The sequence below is a fragment of the Callorhinus ursinus genome, unplaced genomic scaffold (assembly GCF_003265705.2).
Source record: "Callorhinus ursinus isolate GAN/ISIS: 27379988/994484 unplaced genomic scaffold, GSC_fseal_2.0 scaffold2, whole genome shotgun sequence".
Classification (NCBI taxonomy): domain Eukaryota; kingdom Metazoa; phylum Chordata; class Mammalia; order Carnivora; family Otariidae; genus Callorhinus; species Callorhinus ursinus.
The window spans coordinates 57,769,322-57,787,407 of record NW_027397064.1 but is presented as its reverse complement, the minus strand read 5'-3'; the positions used below and the strand labels follow the sequence as shown (position 1 = coordinate 57,787,407).

Genomic DNA, 18,086 nt, shown 5'->3' with positions numbered 1-18,086 from the left:
GGACTGCGGAGACCCTGCCGACTCGGGGTCCCGCGGTTTTCCGCCCGCAGACCTGCGCACACACTACCCGCCCCCTCGCTCGCCGCTGGAAGGCCGGGCTTTGGCACAGGGGCGGACCCCGCGCACGCTCCCGCCTCTCTCCCCGCCTCCCTCTCTGGGTCCCGCCCAGCGGCGCAGGGGGCCGGGCTCCGGCGAGGGGGGCGGTGGCCGTGGCGATGACAGCCGCTCCCCGCCCCTGAGGGTCGCCACGTCCCTCACGTACCGCCCGGGCGAGGCGCGGAGCGGCGACCTGGCGGCCGCGGCTCCGGCTCCTCCGGCGGGGCTCGGCATGAGGCTGGCGCGGCTGCTGCGCGGAGCCGCCTCGGCCGGCCCGGGCTCTGGGCTGCGCGCGGCTAGCCCCGGCGGCAGCCGCAGCCTCACCTCGGACTCGGGCTCCGGGCCCGCGCCTGAGAGCGGCGTTCCGGGCCAGGTGGACTTCTACGCGCGCTTCTCGCCGTCCCCGCTTTCCATGAAGCAGTTCCTGGACTTCGGTGAGTGCGGCCCGGGCCTCGGGCCTTTGTGCGCGGCCCTGCGCGGGGAAATGCGGCCCCTGACCCGGGCCGGCCCCGGCCCGCGCTGGCCGCCTCTCACCGCCGGCGCACCCCTCCTCCTTAACGTCTCCTCCCCCAGTGCTTTAGGTGCTTCCTTCCTCCCTTGCGGGCAGATCCTCTCGCTCAGGTGCTGGCACAGGCGGGCCGGGGGCGTGTGCCTTTTTACTGTGTGTTGAAAAACAGGGAGGGCCGCGGACGGAATGACCTCCCGCCTTTCAGCGCACGTGTGCAGAACCGTGCTCTCTGCCAGGTCCCTTCGGAAGAGCCGAGCTCCGGCTAGAGGCAAGTGTGTGCACACCTCCGGGAATCGTGTTTCGATTCTTCAGAGTGATGATAAATGCTCAGTTTTGTATATGATGATTGCATAAAGTTGACATGATGATAGGAGAAGCAGGTTATAACTGGCCCGAGTGCTTCATAGAATGTTTTCCTTGCCACTTGCCTAATAGTGTTTCCACCAACAGCACATTGATTTCATCATCAGCATAGTCTTGAGCACATGTGAAGTGCGTGAACACCAGTGCTGTGGGGATTGCCAGATTTCACCCGATCCACTTTCCTCTTCCTCTGGTGGACGCTTCCTGGTTTTCTCTAGAAAGGATGCAACAGATTGCAGAGAAAATGCAAAGTTAGACTTTTTGACTTCTCATATGGGGGTGTTGAGGGGGAAAGGGAAAACTGATATAGTCGTAAAACTTCAGTAGAAAAAAATTATCTTCTGCATTGTGAGTACTGACTGTTAAGTCAGTAATGGATGATTAGTGGGCTCAAAAGATACCAGCATAGCTGGAAGCTTTATCTTAAAATTGTGGTGTACAGTGGCAAAATTTTTTTGGCACACAGCCCTCATTTTTTGTTTGTACCTTAAAATGACTGTAGTGTGATTAAGGGGTGAATTTGGCCTTGTTCACAGTATCCTATTAAACTTTTGCAAGAAAATGCTTTCCTTTAATTCGGCCATTCCTGCTATGGACAATCTAGTTATTGCTAAGGTTGCCTCTTGCTAAAGCAGCAAGATTAAATTCGTGAGTTTAAAACGCACTGCTGAAATAACAGGACTTTTTAGTTTAAATGGAACTGCTTGCCAAAGGCCATTCTACAGCTGTTCTGCCTAGCATCTTGATAGGAGTGGAAGAAGAGCAGGCTGCTTTCCAGGAATCAGACAATTGAAAAGCCAGGGGGGGTGGGGGTGCCGGGGTTCAAAGCTTGCAGATGGTTGCAGAACAGGCATTGGTAGTTTTTGCTTTCTGTTACCTGAAAGCCCTCCTCTACATTGAGTCTTGTTTATCATGGTTCTCATGCATATACCATTTCTCTGTTTATCTTAGGTATTCATTTCTATAAACCTGGAGTTAGGAAGCAGATTTTCTAAATAATAGCAGCAACTGGTTACATAGGATAGGCTTTGGCCATCCTACTGTTCATTAGACTCCACATTTGCTCAGACTTGCTCAGGTTGCCGTGGTTCTAAGATGATCCCGTACGGATGACGGAAAGAGGAAAGTATCTTCATCACTCTACAAAGCAGTTGGAATGTCAGGAATTAGCAGGTCATTTAGGATGCCTCCCAGCTCAACTGAGTGGGTTATCTTGTCCTTTGCCTCTTCCTTTCCCTGTCATTATGGTGACGCTACCACTCTGACGTTGCCCAGTAACGCCCTCTGTGTTTCTCCCTGCCACTTGGCTTCTGCTGCCTTATGGCCTCTACTTATTGCTGTTCCCACCCTGTTTGGTTTTAGGATCTATGAATGCTTGTGAAAAGACCTCATTTATGTTTCTGCGGCAAGAGCTGCCTGTTAGATTGGCAAATATAATGAAAGAAATAAGTCTTCTTCCAGATAATCTTCTCAGGACTCCATCAGTTCAATTGGTACAAAGCTGGTAAGATTCCCATCTTGTGTTTGCAATTTCAGTGGACTTGTAGCCTTGACTTAAGGTGAAAGCAAATACTTTCTTTTTTAACTCTTCAGTGGATTCAGAGCATTCCTCCTCCTTTTATGGGTGTGTCTAGGCTTGTCCCCTGAATCCTGGACTCTACCAATCCTTGACTTTGAAAAAAAAAATCAGAACTACACAGAAATACACACACTGACTTTATGATTTGTGTTATTGAATCTGCAGGCTGTTATAATAAAAAATATCTATCATGTGTTGATGGCTAGGGGTTTATGTATATTACCTTTAATCCCTTCGACAACTCTGCCCATTAGGCATTATTATCTCCATTTTATGGATTAGGAAACTGAGGCGCCTACAGGTCTTTTGCCAAAGGCAGTACCACTCATAGTGGAGCTGAGATTCAAGCCCAGATTGGTTTCTTTTTACTATACCATGCTATAGTCAGAATGATAAAATGTGTTAGAGGGTGTATATATAGACTATATATAGAACATATAATAGAATATGCTGCATTTTGAAATCTGATCTGTGTCTAAAATGTTGTAGGTGCTCAACTCTCTCTTGAATAAAGAGCATAGTTTTTCTTGCCAGTGAAAAGTAAGGGTTAAAGCAAATATCAGAATCACTTGAATTTGGAATGCTTTGGACTGCAGAGAGGCACATTGCTTGTCAAGAACAGGTTTCCAAACCAACATCTGGATTTACAGATTTTTACACTTTCATTGCTCCTGGATGCCTACTAAAGACAGTTGTAGATAAAGTTCCAAGAGAGCAGCCAAAGCAGACCCTATATTATGGAAAGTCATTGAATAGTAGTGAAGTGTTTTCACCTCTGGCCCTGTACTGTCATCGTGCTTGGCAAGTTGACCTTGACAAAGTCATTTGGTTTTCCTCATTTTGCTCCGTCCTTAACAGGTGATTTGCCACCTTGAATTGTTAGGTAAATTAAAAACCTACATTTTCATGACTTTTGTTTTTGTTCAGCTCTGTTTGAAAGAACTATGTGGTAAATTATAGGCTTTTAACAAATACTTGTTGACTGGACATAAGCTATTAACCTGGAGAGTGCATGCTTCTAAAGGATAACCACCTACAGCTCCAGCCGATCATTGCCAATGCAGAAACACTATCCAGATCATCTGATTTTTGTGTATTTAAAGAAAAGTCACGAGTCTATATTTTTAATGTAAAATCTCCCAATTTTGAAAGATTGTAACTAATAAATTTTTTTTTTAAACACTCAAGGCCTATATATACGGCGTATAAGGTTTTAAAGCTCAGGTTTTAAGTTAGACTCATAGACTGAGATAGGCGGGCCTCCACATTTTACTGAGACTAAAACAAGCTAAGTCATTGTCCCAGATCACATAGTTCATGGTAACAGACTCAGTTCTCATGACAATCAGCATTTATACTGTATAGTAGTAAATTTAAGAAACTGAAAAGCTATCTTAGAGTATAGAACTTAAAAAAAAAAAGTAGGAAATCTTAAAATTATTATTTTAAAAGATTTTATGTATTAATTAGAGAGAGCGTGTTCATGCTGCACCAGCGTGTGCACAAGCACGGGAAGGGGCAGAAGGAGAGGGAGAAGCAGATTGGGGGCGGGGGAGGGGTGTTTGGTTCTATCCCAGGACCCTGAGATCATGACCTGAGCCGAAGGCAGCCGCTTAAGCAACTGAGCCACCCAGGCACCCGAAATCTTGAAATTCTTAAATCATATTTAACCTATGTTTTTAGGAGAAAATGTACCTTCTCCTACTTTGTGCCAGGCACTTTGCTTAAATGTGAATGGGTCTAAAAATCCTACTTCAACCATAATTTGTAGCACTATTCTAAATTAAAAATTAAAAGATGTTAAAATTAAAAATACCCTTTTAGTATTTTCACAATATTGAACTTTCAAAATGTAAAAGAACAAATTTACCCTACTGATTTGCATTTTAGGTATATCCAGAGTCTTCAGGAGCTTCTTGAATTTAAAGACAAAAGTGCTGAAGATGCTAAAACTATTTATGCGTAAGTGCACTATTTTGACCCTATTCTGAATACAATTTTTATACTCTTTAAATATCATATAAAAAAATATAAGTGTGTTGAGCTTAAACCTCCTATTGGGTCACTTTAGGGAAATTAACTTTAGTTTCTCTCCACTCCAGAACATATGATAGTATATGTGTCTACAGCAGCTCATACAGGTACAGCAAATACTGTAAATCAGTAAATATAAGAAAAGACACAATTCAAGTGTGATGATCAGTGGAAATCTAGATGTGGCCTCAGTGCCATTTGGATGATAGGGGACTGGTGAGGACTCTTCACTTAGGGAAGAGTCACCTTCAACTCCAGCGTGCCACCTTCAGCTCCCTCCAATCATTGCCAATGCAGAAACACTATCCGCATTGTCTGATTTGTGTGTGGGGGTTTAAAGAAAAGCAGTAAGTTTAGATTTTTAATGTAAAACCTCCCAGTTTTGAAGATTGCAACCTATTAAAAATTTTTTTAAAATGCTGAAGGCCTATAAAAACGTGTCTGTGGGTCTCACTTTATGACCTCTGGCCTGTAAGATAACAGAAGTAATATAACCAATTTAATAACCAGCATACCCGAATTGATAAACCCAGGTAGTCCTCTCAGGCAATTATCTGCTTATTCCAATGAATGTTGCTCAGAACTTAAAGACCACTTCTTTTGTTGTCAGAGTTTATTACTTTTTTTTTTTTTTACTGTCTTTAAAGATGATGGCAACGTTTCACTTTTTAAACATGTATTGGTCTGAAAATAACATCAAGGATTTACTCTCTGCCTAGGTATGAAGCACACTGTGTATTTAATCTTTAAAACAATGCTATTGAGTTAATGCTGTCTGTGCACAAAGAAACTTAAGGTAGCATTAAAATCAAATAGCCAACCAGTGGTAGGATCAGGATTTGAACCCAAGCCCTCTTAAAAATAAATGTTATGCTACAGAACCTTCTGAAAATGGTTAGTCAGAGCTGAATCTAAAAAATGAGGAGAGCAATCAAACAGAATAATACTCTTTGGGGTTTTAAAACAAAGGGGTGACTAGAAATGATGAGTTGTTTGTTGTTTTTGAGGAGTTTTGTTGTTTGTATTTGGGATTATTAGTTTGGTTTTGAAGCAGATTACAAACTAGGAATTCCAAAAATATTTTGAGCCATGAGAGCATCATTGGAATAAGTTAATAGTACTCAAGATGATGACTTTGAATGGGAAAGCACTCATTCAAAAGTGTATATTCAGATGGGTATGTTACAAGATGGATTTTGTTATTTCATAATTAAGACTTCTTTTCTCTTTTATTTAGGTCTTTAAATTAACCATGCAATAATGTCTTCTAAATGACAGAAGTGGGAAGGCTGGATGACCTGAAAATTTTTCTTTTAACACAACAGTCGACTTTTCCTCTCCCATTTTTAAACTTAATAGAATCAATGAAATTAGAATTTCTTTTACTTTTCTGTTCTTAGTGGTTCTTTCTCTCTTGGAACCATAGGGAATAGTTCCCAAACAGGCAGGCTTTATTGGCTTATTCATCCTTATTCCTTACAGAGCACGTATTCCCTAGCAGTAAGCACTCTGTCTTCTCTTAATGCTGAACGTCCGTGGAACACTGTCCTCATTGGGAGTGCTTAGATGCTCTGAGCTGATAATGGTTAAAGAAAACCCTTTTGCCATTTTTAGGATAGTCTTCTGTGGCAGCCTTATTCTTAGGGGTTCCAAGAAAATAAGTTTCAAAAGTTTTGTTTTGGAGGTTTTTGTACTGTCATAGAGTCCATATATTTATGAGCTGAAATTTATTTAAATAAGCATAAGAAAACATACATCAGTGATCTTTTTACTGAATTGGGGATTTCTTGCCTAGTATAGGTTAGTGAAACTTAGATTTTAGTATTAAATTCACTTGTCAAAACATTTGGCTGTTTTGACAAGTCAGGCTTGTTTAGCTTTACAGATACTGTGATTCGGATCAGGAACCGACACAATGATGTTATTCCCACAATGGCCCAGGGTGTGATTGAATACAAGGAGAGCTTCGGGGTGGATCCTGTCACCAGCCAGAATGTTCAGTACTTTTTGGATCGTTTCTACATGAGTCGCATTTCAATTAGAATGTTACTCAATCAGCACTGTAAGTATCCAGAAGTTGAGAGAAGAAGCAAAATAAAATGAATATGTTGGTATATTTTAAATTTATTTAGAAAACTTCCCTTTAGTAAACATTTAATTTTACTTTTTTGCATATTAAGTAAATTGCATGCAAAGGAGGTATTTTTATTGAATGTAAAATACAATGTTTGTGTTTAAGGAAAATATTCTACTGTTTGGTACCATTTAGAGAAACAGCCTTCAAATCTGGAAAAGGGCATTAGAGAGTTTAACTTATTTTTTTTATTTATTTTTTTTATTTTTTTGATAGCTTTATTGTTTGGTGGAAAAGGAAGCCCAGCTCATCGAAAACACATTGGAAGCATAAATCCAAACTGCAATGTTGTTGAGGTTATTAAAGGTAAATGTTTATATTTCTCCTTTCAGGAAGGATGCAAAAATCAAAATGTTCAGTGTTATTTCTTGCTATTAAAACAATTATTTGTATCTTGAGATTAAAATGTTAGGAGCAAATGTATGGATTTGAAAATAATTTTATGATGTTAATTATATATAGGATGAATATTTTGTTGATATAATGCTTTCTTAGGCAAAGTATGGTGATAATATGAGGGTATCTGTTTCACTTCAAAAAGTATATAATACCCTTTACTAGGAGCCATAATTCATAATAGTTTGGTTTGCATCTTTCCACACTTCTTCTGTTATACCACATATACTCATATACATATGTAATTGTTGTTCTTACATTGTTTGTTTTTGGAAAATGGAGTGCTGTATATATATTTTTCTACAAGTTTATAGCCATCATTCCACGTTCAGTACATATGGACATACCTCAGGTTTTTGAATGGCTTAATGGGTTTATTATAATGTATTAATCCATCCTTCTGTTGCTACATATTTAGGTTGTTTTCATTTTTTTTTATTACCAACAATACTGCAGTGAACATCTTTAGATAGTGCTGGCTTTGCTAGTATTTTAGAAAGCAAGATTCCTAAAATTTAAGACATTTAAAATGCATTTAAAATTGTATACCTCCAAAAAAGTATCAAACAACGAATGAGAGTGTCTGAATCCTAAACTTTCACCAACTTTACATGTTCGTTATGTATATTGTAAATAGTTTCTTTACCTTGCTGTTTTTACTTTGTTTATGGTGTCTTTTTCTATTTGGATGTTTTTATTTTCTTTTAATCATATCTGTCATTTTTCCTTTATGGCTATTAGGTTTTGTCATGTCATACTTAAGAAGACCTTCCCTAAACTAAGATAATTAAAGTATATTTTCTTCTATAGACAGTTTTAAAATTTCATGTATCAATACTGTTGCCACCGTAATGCATGATATAGAAGTAAATTTATTTTAATGCTTTTTTTTGTTTTGATTCACATTAGATGGCTATGAAAATGCTAGGCGTCTGTGTGATTTGTATTATATTAACTCTCCTGAACTAGAACTTGAAGAACTAAATGGTAAGCCTTGATGGTGTCTTTTCCTCAATGATTAGTGTTGTGATTATCTGAGAAGGAATGATAAGAAGAATTTAAATATGTCTTAATATAAAAGGACTTTTCAACTTCTTTACTGAATATAAAAGCTGAGGGAGAGCAGTCATGTTAAGAATGTGTGTGTGTGTGTGTGTAATTTAGTTGGTTCTGTCTGAAAAGCATTTTGGCTTCTTCCCTATTTTGTTTATATTTAATTGATAATGTTGATTCTTTCCTTATTTTTGTTTCTGTTTTTGGTTAGTTATAGAAAAAAAATGATGCCAAGAAAATTACATTTGACTGTTATATGCACTTCGATAATGTAGAATTCACCCTTCAAGAATTCTGCTTCCTGAGTAGTAAATCATTTTTTTATTGTTGAGGAAGTAAAAAGACTGGAGGTGTAAAGAGGAAAGAAAAATGCTCATCTGTTTGAGAATCTGTTTGTCTCTGATGGTCTTTTCACCCTGACTAGTGCCTTTTGGACAAAAAAAATCAGATGTCTTGGAAGGAGGTTGATAAGTGTCACTGTGTTTCTGTGGGGGTGGGGTAGTTTGTAGAGGGAAAAACAGTTACTAAGTTAAGATGTCCCTTTAAGAAGAATAAAATTAAGTAGGCTTTTCCTAAGCTGTATTCTGGACCTTATAGTGGGAGAGCAATGGAAGAAGTTCTTCAATTGAAAATAGAATTGCTTGGTGTTTTTCTAAAGCCATATTAACTCTTTTGTTTCATAACAATACCATTCAGTAAAGAATCACAATGCACAAATGATAGTTTAGGAACCTGAACTGTGAGCAGTTTCCAGGTGTCCCATCCATGTTTCCACGGGGCGGTTTATTCAGAGGAGAGTCCAATTTATTGGATCAGTTAGAATTCTAAGGTATGGTGAGTCTTACTCCTTTGCTCTACTAAAAGTTCTGTTTTACATACTACCTGCCCGCCTCCCGCCTCTGCCACTGCATCCCCAGCTGGGCTTCTAAATTTAATAAAATGTTTGATGTAGAATTCATATCCCTTGATAAATTGATGCTAGCTTAATTTAATTCAGATCTGTATCCATAGAAATGCCTGAAATAAAACAGAAAACATTGCACATGGATGAAACATTTAAAAAATGGCTTAAAAAATAGCATATTTATGTGAGTTGGACCATGGAATTTATAGACTTAACACTTTTGTTTTGGAAAGTAAAATTCTGACCTTAAGGCTGAGAGTCCTTTTAAAAGACTCACCATCATAGAGAAAATGGGAAACTGGATTGGCTAGATGGTTACACAGGGTCACAAAAAGGACTGAAAATCATGTGTCACCACCAGTTATAAATCTATGTGAATGTGGGGTCAAACACTAATACAGTGAAGAACTGGGGTGACAGTTCTCCCCCCCAAATAATACTACCCTCCATAGTCAATGTTTTCTTTTCATCACTACACAATATATTCTTAAAAATGCTTTAAGCACATCTCTCTGTACTTTTATATTTTTCTCTTCTGCTCTGTAGCAAAATCACCAGGACAGCCAATACAAGTGGTTTATGTACCATCCCATCTCTATCACATGGTGTTTGAACTTTTCAAGGTTTGTAAAATAGTATTACATAACCTTTATCAGTCCTTTCCTGAGGTTAGGGATTTGCTCTGAAAGTTAAGTACTCTACCAGGTTTTCCTCCGTTTCATTTAAAGATGTCATTTCATGCTCGGTGTCATGTCACGTTGCTGGAGATCAGCCTTTTGTCCACACTGATGGGCACTTCATTGTAGTGATAAGCTCATACTTGGAAGTCAGGAAGAATTGGGTCTGAATTCCAGTTCTGCCACTTAATCTCTGTGTGACGTTGGGCAAATTGGTCAACCTTTTTGAGCCTGCGTTTCCTCTTCTGTTAAATGAGGATTAATACTATCCGGGTTATTATGAAAATTGGGAGTAGCAGACTAAGTGTCCAGTACAATGGCAGCTCAGTGTAAGTGCTCAGTAAAGTTCTGTTTTTCAAAACAGAATATTTAGAAGAATGATTCTCAATTTTCCACCCTTAGAAGACCAGAGTCCCCCTATTATATGTCTGTGGAGTTTTTTGAGAAAGTCATTTATATTGACTTACAGGGCTTTTGCTATTATATTTGCTCTTTACAACAAATTTCAAAAACTAAATAAAATTATGCTAGAAATGTTAAGAGTACTTTTCCCCCCAGTAACACACCAGTGACACTTGCTGATAGACGGAAAAGTGAGTGATGAGGAGTGGTACAGGTCCTTGTGGCTGAAAATGACTACTCTAAATCAAGCCTATATAGTCAGTCTCTCTTCCTTTAGTTACCATGTCTTCAGTTAGCAACCAACTAGTAGAGAGCAGAGATGGCTTTCAGTCTGATCATGAAAAAGAAAAATACACTGAAACACAGAAAATCTGACTGAATTCTTAGAACAGCAAGAGTTCAAGAAGGCTCTTTTGTTCCTAGGACAGCATACAAAAATCTTTCTATCAAAGTGGTTAAATGAATAAGTGATTGGCGCTTAAAGTATTAAAATTAATTTTTTCCTTGAAATTTCAGTTACTAAAGATCTTATTCCCCATGATGCTTAATAAAAGAAATATGACTATATTCTATAATAGATTTTACATAGTGTCATTAATAATTGCTTTCATCTGGAACCTAATCTTATTAATAGCCTTTGGTAGAGATGATAGCATCTTTTTCTCAGGGATACCCAACCCTGATGAGTGTGCAGGGCCACACACTCTTATTTCCAAATTCAGTCCCATCTTTTGCCTTTTTAATTGTACCTAGTTTTATCAGTTTCTATTCCAGTGCTACATGTCATGGGATCTTTTAGTGCTTATACCATGTTGGCATTGTGTACCATGTATCCTTTAGGAATTGATTGAAACAGTTTTACAGTGTAAATATCCTTAGTTTCAGACTAGTGGTGAATTAGCTTAGTTTCTACATCATAATAAGACCATTGCAAGGAGTGCTATATGAAAATTTTTTTTCCTTCAAAGTAATTTATGGCAATTAAAAGGATTCTTAAAAATAGAGACAAAACTCTTTTCAAAAATAAGGTTTGCTTCTTATCTTCTAAATTATAAAAGTATTTGGATAGAATTTTTGTCTTCAGTGTAACCTAGTCAAAGTGTTGAAATGCCTGGTTTTGAAAAATGAGCAGAATGTAATTGAAATCTTTAAATCAAAGTATCTCACAAGTCCTCCAAAATGGACAATAATTTAAAAAATTCTTTAAATATAATTATAAGAATTGTGATACTTTGGCATATTTCCAGCAAATTAAAAATTTTTAAATTTCAAATCATGCATATATATTTGAAAATTATAATTAGTTTCTCTTTTTTTAATGTTGTATTTGAATGGAACCCTAATGTATTTCAGAATGCAATGAGAGCAACAATGGAACACCATGCTGACAAAGGTGTTTACCCCCCTATTCAAGTCCACATCACACTGGGAAATGAGGATTTGACTGTGAAGGTAAATGCTTTCTGGTTTGTTTGTTTTCATTGATGTACAGGCATGTACATAATTTCCTGAAGACATAACTTATTCTTGGGAGAAAGAAATCCTATCTCTAATAGCTAACCAGCACATTGCTTCATTTATCTGGCAGATTCTGGAAATTATCCCCTGAGTCTGTTTCTATTCCGGTCCATAATCCAGATGATTCAAGTAAAAGTAAATCCTGAAGACAGACAGTTGAGCAGTAATCATGAATATCCACTTGGATAAGTAAAAGCTAAAATATTTGAGTGTTTACAGTGTTACATAGATAGTATATAATGTTTCATTTTTAAACAATGTTTTTCAGTCTACTTTTACGTTGTTTCATTTGCTTCTCATAAAAGCTCCTTACTTAGGAGCACAGGTAATCTTATTGTTGATTTTACAGATGAAGAAACTGAGACACAGTGAGTCGCTCATAATTACACAGCAAATAAATGCCACAGAACACGAAATCAGGCTCTCTGACCCCAGGCTTTTTCCACTGCATTGTTAAGATAGTCCAATTTCTTAGAGTTTGATGATTCTTTTTTAAATAATCATTTTAAATTTTGGTTTGGAGTAATAAATGCAAAGAGTATAAAAAATCAAATACATTCGTTCCTGGCCATTTGTAGGTCACTATTCAGTCTTCTTGTTATTTTTTCTGGGATTTATTGGTATATTTTTAAGTAGGATTCTGATATCACTACTTCTGAAATATAACAATTTTTCAACAGCAAATATTAGCTCTCTGTTAAGGTAGGTGAGGAGTTAGTCTGTTAGAGCACCTCCCCTCCCCAACCCAGCCTCAACTGCTATTTTCCCAGTATTTAAATTCATACATAAAATTCTAGATTGACAATAATCATCTTGCAGAATTTGAAGGCCATCTACTGTTCCTTATTTTAAAAGCATATAATTCAATTACTCAGCCATCAAAAAGGAATGAAATCCTGCCATTTGCAATGATGTGGATGGAGCTAGAGCAGATTATGTTAAGCAAAATAAGTCAGAGAAAGACAAATACCATATAATTTCACTCATATGTGGAATTTAAGAAACAAAACAGATAAGCATATGTGGGTGGTGGGGCGAGAGAGAGGGAAACAAACCATAACAGACTCTTAAGGATAGAGAACATACTGAGGGTTGATGGAGGGAGGTGGGTGGGGGGTGGGCTAGATGGGGGTGAGTAGTAAGGAGGGCACTTGTTATGATGAGCACTGGGTACTACTGTATGTAAGTGATGAGCCACTGAATTCTACTCCTGAAACCAATATTGCACTGTATGTTCACTAACTAGAATTTAAATAAAATTTTGAAAAAAAGTGTATAATTCAGTGTTTTTAAGAATATTCACAAGGTTGTGCTACCATCCTACTGTCTAAATTCAGAACATTTTCTTTTTTTTTTAAATTTTTTTATTGTTATGTTAATCACCATATATTACATCATTAGTTTTTGATGCAGTGTTCCATGATTCATTGTTTGTTCATAACACCCAGTGCACCATGCAAAACGTGCCCTCCTCAATACCCATCACCAGGCTAACCCATCCCCCCACCCCCCTACCCTCTAGAACCCTCAGTTTGTTTTTCAGAGTCCATCATCTCTCATGGTTCGTCTCCCCCTCTGACATACTCCCCTTTTCTTCCTCTCCTGTTATCTTCTTCTTTTTCTTTTTTCTTAAAATATGTTGTGTTATTTGTTTCATAAATTCAGAACATTTTCATCACTCTCCAAAAAACCTCCATACCCATTAGTAGTCACTCCCCAATTTCTCCTTCTCCCCAGTCCTTGGCAACTACTAATCTGTGTATGGATTTCCCTATTTTGGACATTTCATAAAAATGAAATTCTATAATATGTGGTCTTTTGTGACTGACTTCTGCCACTTAATGTAATGTTATAGCAGGTGTCAGTACTTCCTTTTGTGGTTGAATGATACTCTGTAATATGGGTATGGCACATTTTGTTTATCCATTCATCAAGTTGATGAACATCTGGGTTTTTTCCATTTTTGGGGTGTTAGGAATAATGCCATTCATGTAGAAGTCTTTGTGTGAACATAGGTTTTCTTTTTTTAAAGATTTTATTTATTTATTTGAGAGAGAGAATGAGATAGAGCATGAGAAGGGGGGAGGGTCAGAGGGAGAAGCAGACTCCCCGCTGAACAGGGAGCCCCATGCAGGACTCGATCCCCGAACTCCAGGATCATGACCTGAGCCGAAGTCGCTCAACCAACTGAGCCACCCAGGCGCCTGAACATAGGTTTTCATTTGTCTTATGTATACACATAGGAGTTGAACTGCTTATAGGTAACTGTTTAGGTTTTGAGGAACTGCTGAACTGTTTTCCAAAGTGACCTTCCCATTTTACATTCCCACCGGCACTGTATGAAAGTTCCAGTTTTTCCACATCATTGTCAACATTTGTTAGAATCAGTCTTTTTGATTATAGCCATTCTAATGGGTATGAGTGATATCTCACTGGTTTTGATTTGTGTGAGAGATAATGGTAGCATCTTTTCATGTGCTAATTGGCCATTTGTCTATCTTTGAAGAAATGTCACTTAAGATCCTTTGCTCAGTTTTTAGGTGGATTGTCTTTTCATTGTTGCATTGTTAAGAGTTATCTTTCTATATATATTTTTTATTATAGATACTAGTTCCTGATAAGATATATGATTTGAAAATGTTCTCTTCTGTGGCTTATCTTTTCACTTTTTTTTAAAGATTTTTATTTATTTATTTGAAAGGAAAGAGACTGTGCGTGTGTGTGTGTGTGTGTGTGTGTGTGTGTGTGAGAGAGAGAGAGAGAGAGAGAGAGAGAGAGAGAGAGAGAAAGACAGCACATGAGCAGGGGGAGGCGCAGAGGGAGAGGGAGAAGCAGACTCCCCACTGAGCAGGGAGCCGGATGCTGGGTTTGACCCCAGGACCCTGAGATCGTGACCTGAACCAAAGGCAGATGCTTAACCAACTGAGCCACCCAGGCACCCCAGTTTTATTCTTCTTTAAATGCTTGGTAGAATCTACCAGTGAAGCCATCTGGGCCTGAGTTTGTGTTGTAAGATTTTGATAACTAGTTCAGTCCCTTCATTTATTATCAGTCTGTTCAGATTTTCTGTTTCTTTTTTTTTTCCTTAAGATTTATTTTAAAGAGAGGGAGGAGTGTGCAGGTGGGAAGGAGAGGTAGAGGGAGAAGGAGAGAAACTCAAGCGGACTCTGCCTGCTGAGCGGAGCCTGATGAAGGGCTTGATCTCATGACCCTGAGATCATGACCTGAGCTGAAATCAAGAGTCGGACACTTAACTGACTGAGCGACTCAGGCGCCCCATATCTTCTATTTCTTCCTGAGGTAGTTTCTGTAGTTTGTGTCTTTCTAAGAATTTGTACATTTCACCTAGATTGTCTAATTTTTTGGCATAGAATTGTTCATAGTATTCACTCATAATCCTTATTTTTATAGGATTGCTAGTAATGTCCCCACTTTCATTCTTGACTTTATCAATTTGAGTCTTCTCCCTTTTTTCTTGATCAGTCTAGCTAAAAGCTTGTCAATTTTGTTAATCTTTTCAAAAAACCAGCTTTTGTTTTCTTGAGTTTTTGCCATTGTTTTCTATTCTTTATTTCATTAATTTCCCCTCTAATGTTTCTTTCTTTTGCTTGCTTGTTTTGGAGTTAGTTTGATCTTTTTTAGTTTCTTTCTTTCTTTTTTTTTTTTTTGTTAAGGTGGGGAATTTAGGTTATTCATTTAAGACCTTTTATAGCTATAAATTTCCCTCTAAGTCCTGCTTTCTCTCTATCCCATAAGTTTTTTTATGGTGTGTTTTCATTTTCACTTATCTCAAAGTATTTTCTAATTTCTCTTCTGATTTCTTTGACCCATTGGTTCTTTAGGAGTATGTTGTTTAATTTGTATATATTTGCTAATTCCCACATTTTGTTCTGTTATTGATTTCTAATTTCATTCTATTATGGTCAGAAATATAGTATGTTTGATTTCAGTTCTTTTACATTTATTGAGACTTGTTTTATGGCTAACATATGGTCTGTGGAGAATGTTACATATCTTGGAGAATGTTTCATGTATACCTGAGAAAAATGTGTATCCACTGTTGTTGGATAGAGTGTTCTATAGATAGTACTTAGGCCTACTTTGTTTATAGTGTTCAAATCTTCTGTTTTCTTGTTGATCTTCTATGTAGTTGTCATATCCATTTTTGAAAGTGGGGTATAAAATCTCCCAACTATTATTGTGACTTGTCTATTTCTCTTTAATTCTGTCAGTTTTTGCTTCATGTATTTTGGAGCTCTGTTGTTAAGATGTATATATGTTTTTGATTTTATGTCTTTGATATATTGGCCTTTTATCATTGTAAAATGTCCTTCTTTGTCTCTGATAATAATTTTTGTCTTAAAGTGTATCTTTATCTGTTATTTGTATAGCCATACCAGCTTTCTTTTGGTTTCTGTTTCCACAGTGTATCTTTTCCCAAGATTTTACTTTCTTTTTTTTTTTTTTAAGATTTTATTATTTTTTCAGTAATCTCTATACCCAATGTGGGGTTTGAATTCATAGCTGCAAGATCAAGAGTCACATACTCAGCCAGTCAGGTGCCCCCCAAGATTTTACTTTCAACCTGTTTATGTCTTTGAATCTAAAGTGTGTCTCTTATAGACAACATATGGTTAGATTATGTTTCTTTATTTTTTAATCCAGCTGGCCAGTGTCCATCTTTTAATTGGGGTGTTCAAGTCAGTTGCATTTAACATAATTAGTGTTAATGTAGAATTTAGGTTTGCCATTTTGTTATTTGTTGTGTATGTATTTTATGTCTCTTCTGATTCTTTATTTCTCTATTACTAATGCCTTTTTTGTTAAAAATGATATTTTCTGGTGTACCATTTTCATTTCCTTCTTGTTTCTTTTATCATATTTCTTTGAGTTATTTTCTTAGTGGTTGTCCCAGGATTACAATTAACATATTAATTTATTTATAACAACCTCGTTCAGATTAATACCAACTTAACCTCAATAGTATACACAGGTTTTGTTCCTATATAGGTCCATTCCCTCCCCCTTCCCATCCTTTGTACTGTTATTGTCATGAAACATACATTTTTATACATTGTATGTTCCTCTACACAGATTTATAATTATTATTCTCTTAAATTGTCTTTTAACTAAGGTAGGAGAAAAAAGTCACAAAAATACACCTATACCATCCTTTATATCTACCTATATAATCACTTTTCCTGGTGCTCTTTATTTCTTCATGTGGATTTGATTTACTGTCTAGTGTTCTTTCATTTCAGGCTGAAGGATTCCCTTTAGTATTTCTTTGAAAGGCAGGTCTACCAGTGACGAACTCTCTCAGGTTTTGCTTATTTGAGAATGTCTTAATTTCTCTTTCATTTTTGAAGGACAATTTAGTTAGATATAGAATTCTTGGTTGATAGTCCTTCTTTCAGCACTTTGAAAATGTTAATCCTACTGCCTCTGGTCTCCATGGCTTCTGAAGAGAAATCAGCTATTAATCTTACTTGGATCCTTTGTATATGATGAATCACTTCTCTCACGGCTTTCAAGATTCTTCTTGGTTTTTGACAGTTTGGTTATGATTTGTCCAGATGTGGATCTCTTTGAGTTTATTATACCTTGACTTTGATCAACATCATCTTTTTATTCAAAACTGGGAAATTTTTAGCCTTCATTTCTTCAGATATTCTTTCTGCCTCCTTTTCTCTCTCCTCTTCTGGGATTCCCAGTATATAAATGTCAGTACACTTGATGGAGTTCCACAGGTCTCTGACACTTTTTCCTTCATTTTTTCCCCCATTTTTCTTCCTTTTTTTCTTTCTGTTTCTCAGACTGGATAATTTCAATTGACTTGTCTTCAGTATCACTGATTCTTTCTTCCACATGTTCAAATGTGCTGTTGAGCCCTTCTGAATTTTTCATTTCAGTTATTATACTTCTCAACTAGAATTTCAGTTTGGCTCTCTGATATAATTTCTATATATTTTTTTATTGCTCTGTTTGGGAAAGCATCAACCTTGTACTTTAGTTCTTTAAAAATGGTTTCCTTTAGTTCTTTCAAAATATTTAAAATAGCTGATTTAAAGTCTTTGTTTAGTAGATCTAAGTTTCCTCAGATATAGTGTCTGTTGATTCCATTTTTTCCCCTGTGCATAGGCCGTACTTTCTTATTTCTTTGCACCTTTTATAATTTCTGTTGAAAATTAGACATTTAAAATAATATAAAGTGACAACTCTGAAGATCAGATATTTCCCCTCTCTCCAAGATTAGTTCTTACTTGTTTAGTGACTCTTAAACTATTTCTGTAAAGTTTTTATTCTTTAATGTGTATGGCCATTGAAGTTTACTTGGTTGGCTTAGTGGTCAACTAATGATTGGACTGAGAGTTCCTTAAATGCCTGCCATCTCCCAGTCTTTGTAAAGGGACTCCATGTGC

General features: G+C 37.2%; 1 protein-coding gene across 2 annotated transcripts in view; it reads left to right on the top strand.

Moving 5' to 3' along the window:
• The first annotated feature begins 198 nt into the window (after window positions 1–198).
• The window catches only part of PDK1 (pyruvate dehydrogenase kinase 1), a 30,477-nt gene continuing 12,589 nt past the window's right edge, over window positions 199–18,086 (top strand). The window contains exons 1-9 of one of the 2 annotated variants that reach the window (XM_073882466.1): window positions 199–530; window positions 2,330–2,471; window positions 4,437–4,508; window positions 6,458–6,642; window positions 6,931–7,020; window positions 8,020–8,097; window positions 9,614–9,690; window positions 11,500–11,598; window positions 11,735–12,744. In XM_073882466.1, coding sequence (XP_073738567.1) covers window positions 329–530; window positions 2,330–2,471; window positions 4,437–4,508; window positions 6,458–6,642; window positions 6,931–7,020; window positions 8,020–8,097; window positions 9,614–9,690; window positions 11,500–11,598; window positions 11,735–11,755 — 966 coding nt within the window. In that variant the 5' untranslated portion in view covers window positions 199–328 and the 3' untranslated portion in view covers window positions 11,756–12,744. Of the gene's footprint in view, window positions 531–2,329; window positions 2,472–4,436; window positions 4,509–6,457; window positions 6,643–6,930; window positions 7,021–8,019; window positions 8,098–9,613; window positions 9,691–11,499; window positions 11,599–11,734; window positions 12,745–18,086 lie in introns of those variants that run through there. The other variant, XM_025850296.2, reaches the window with a different exon arrangement.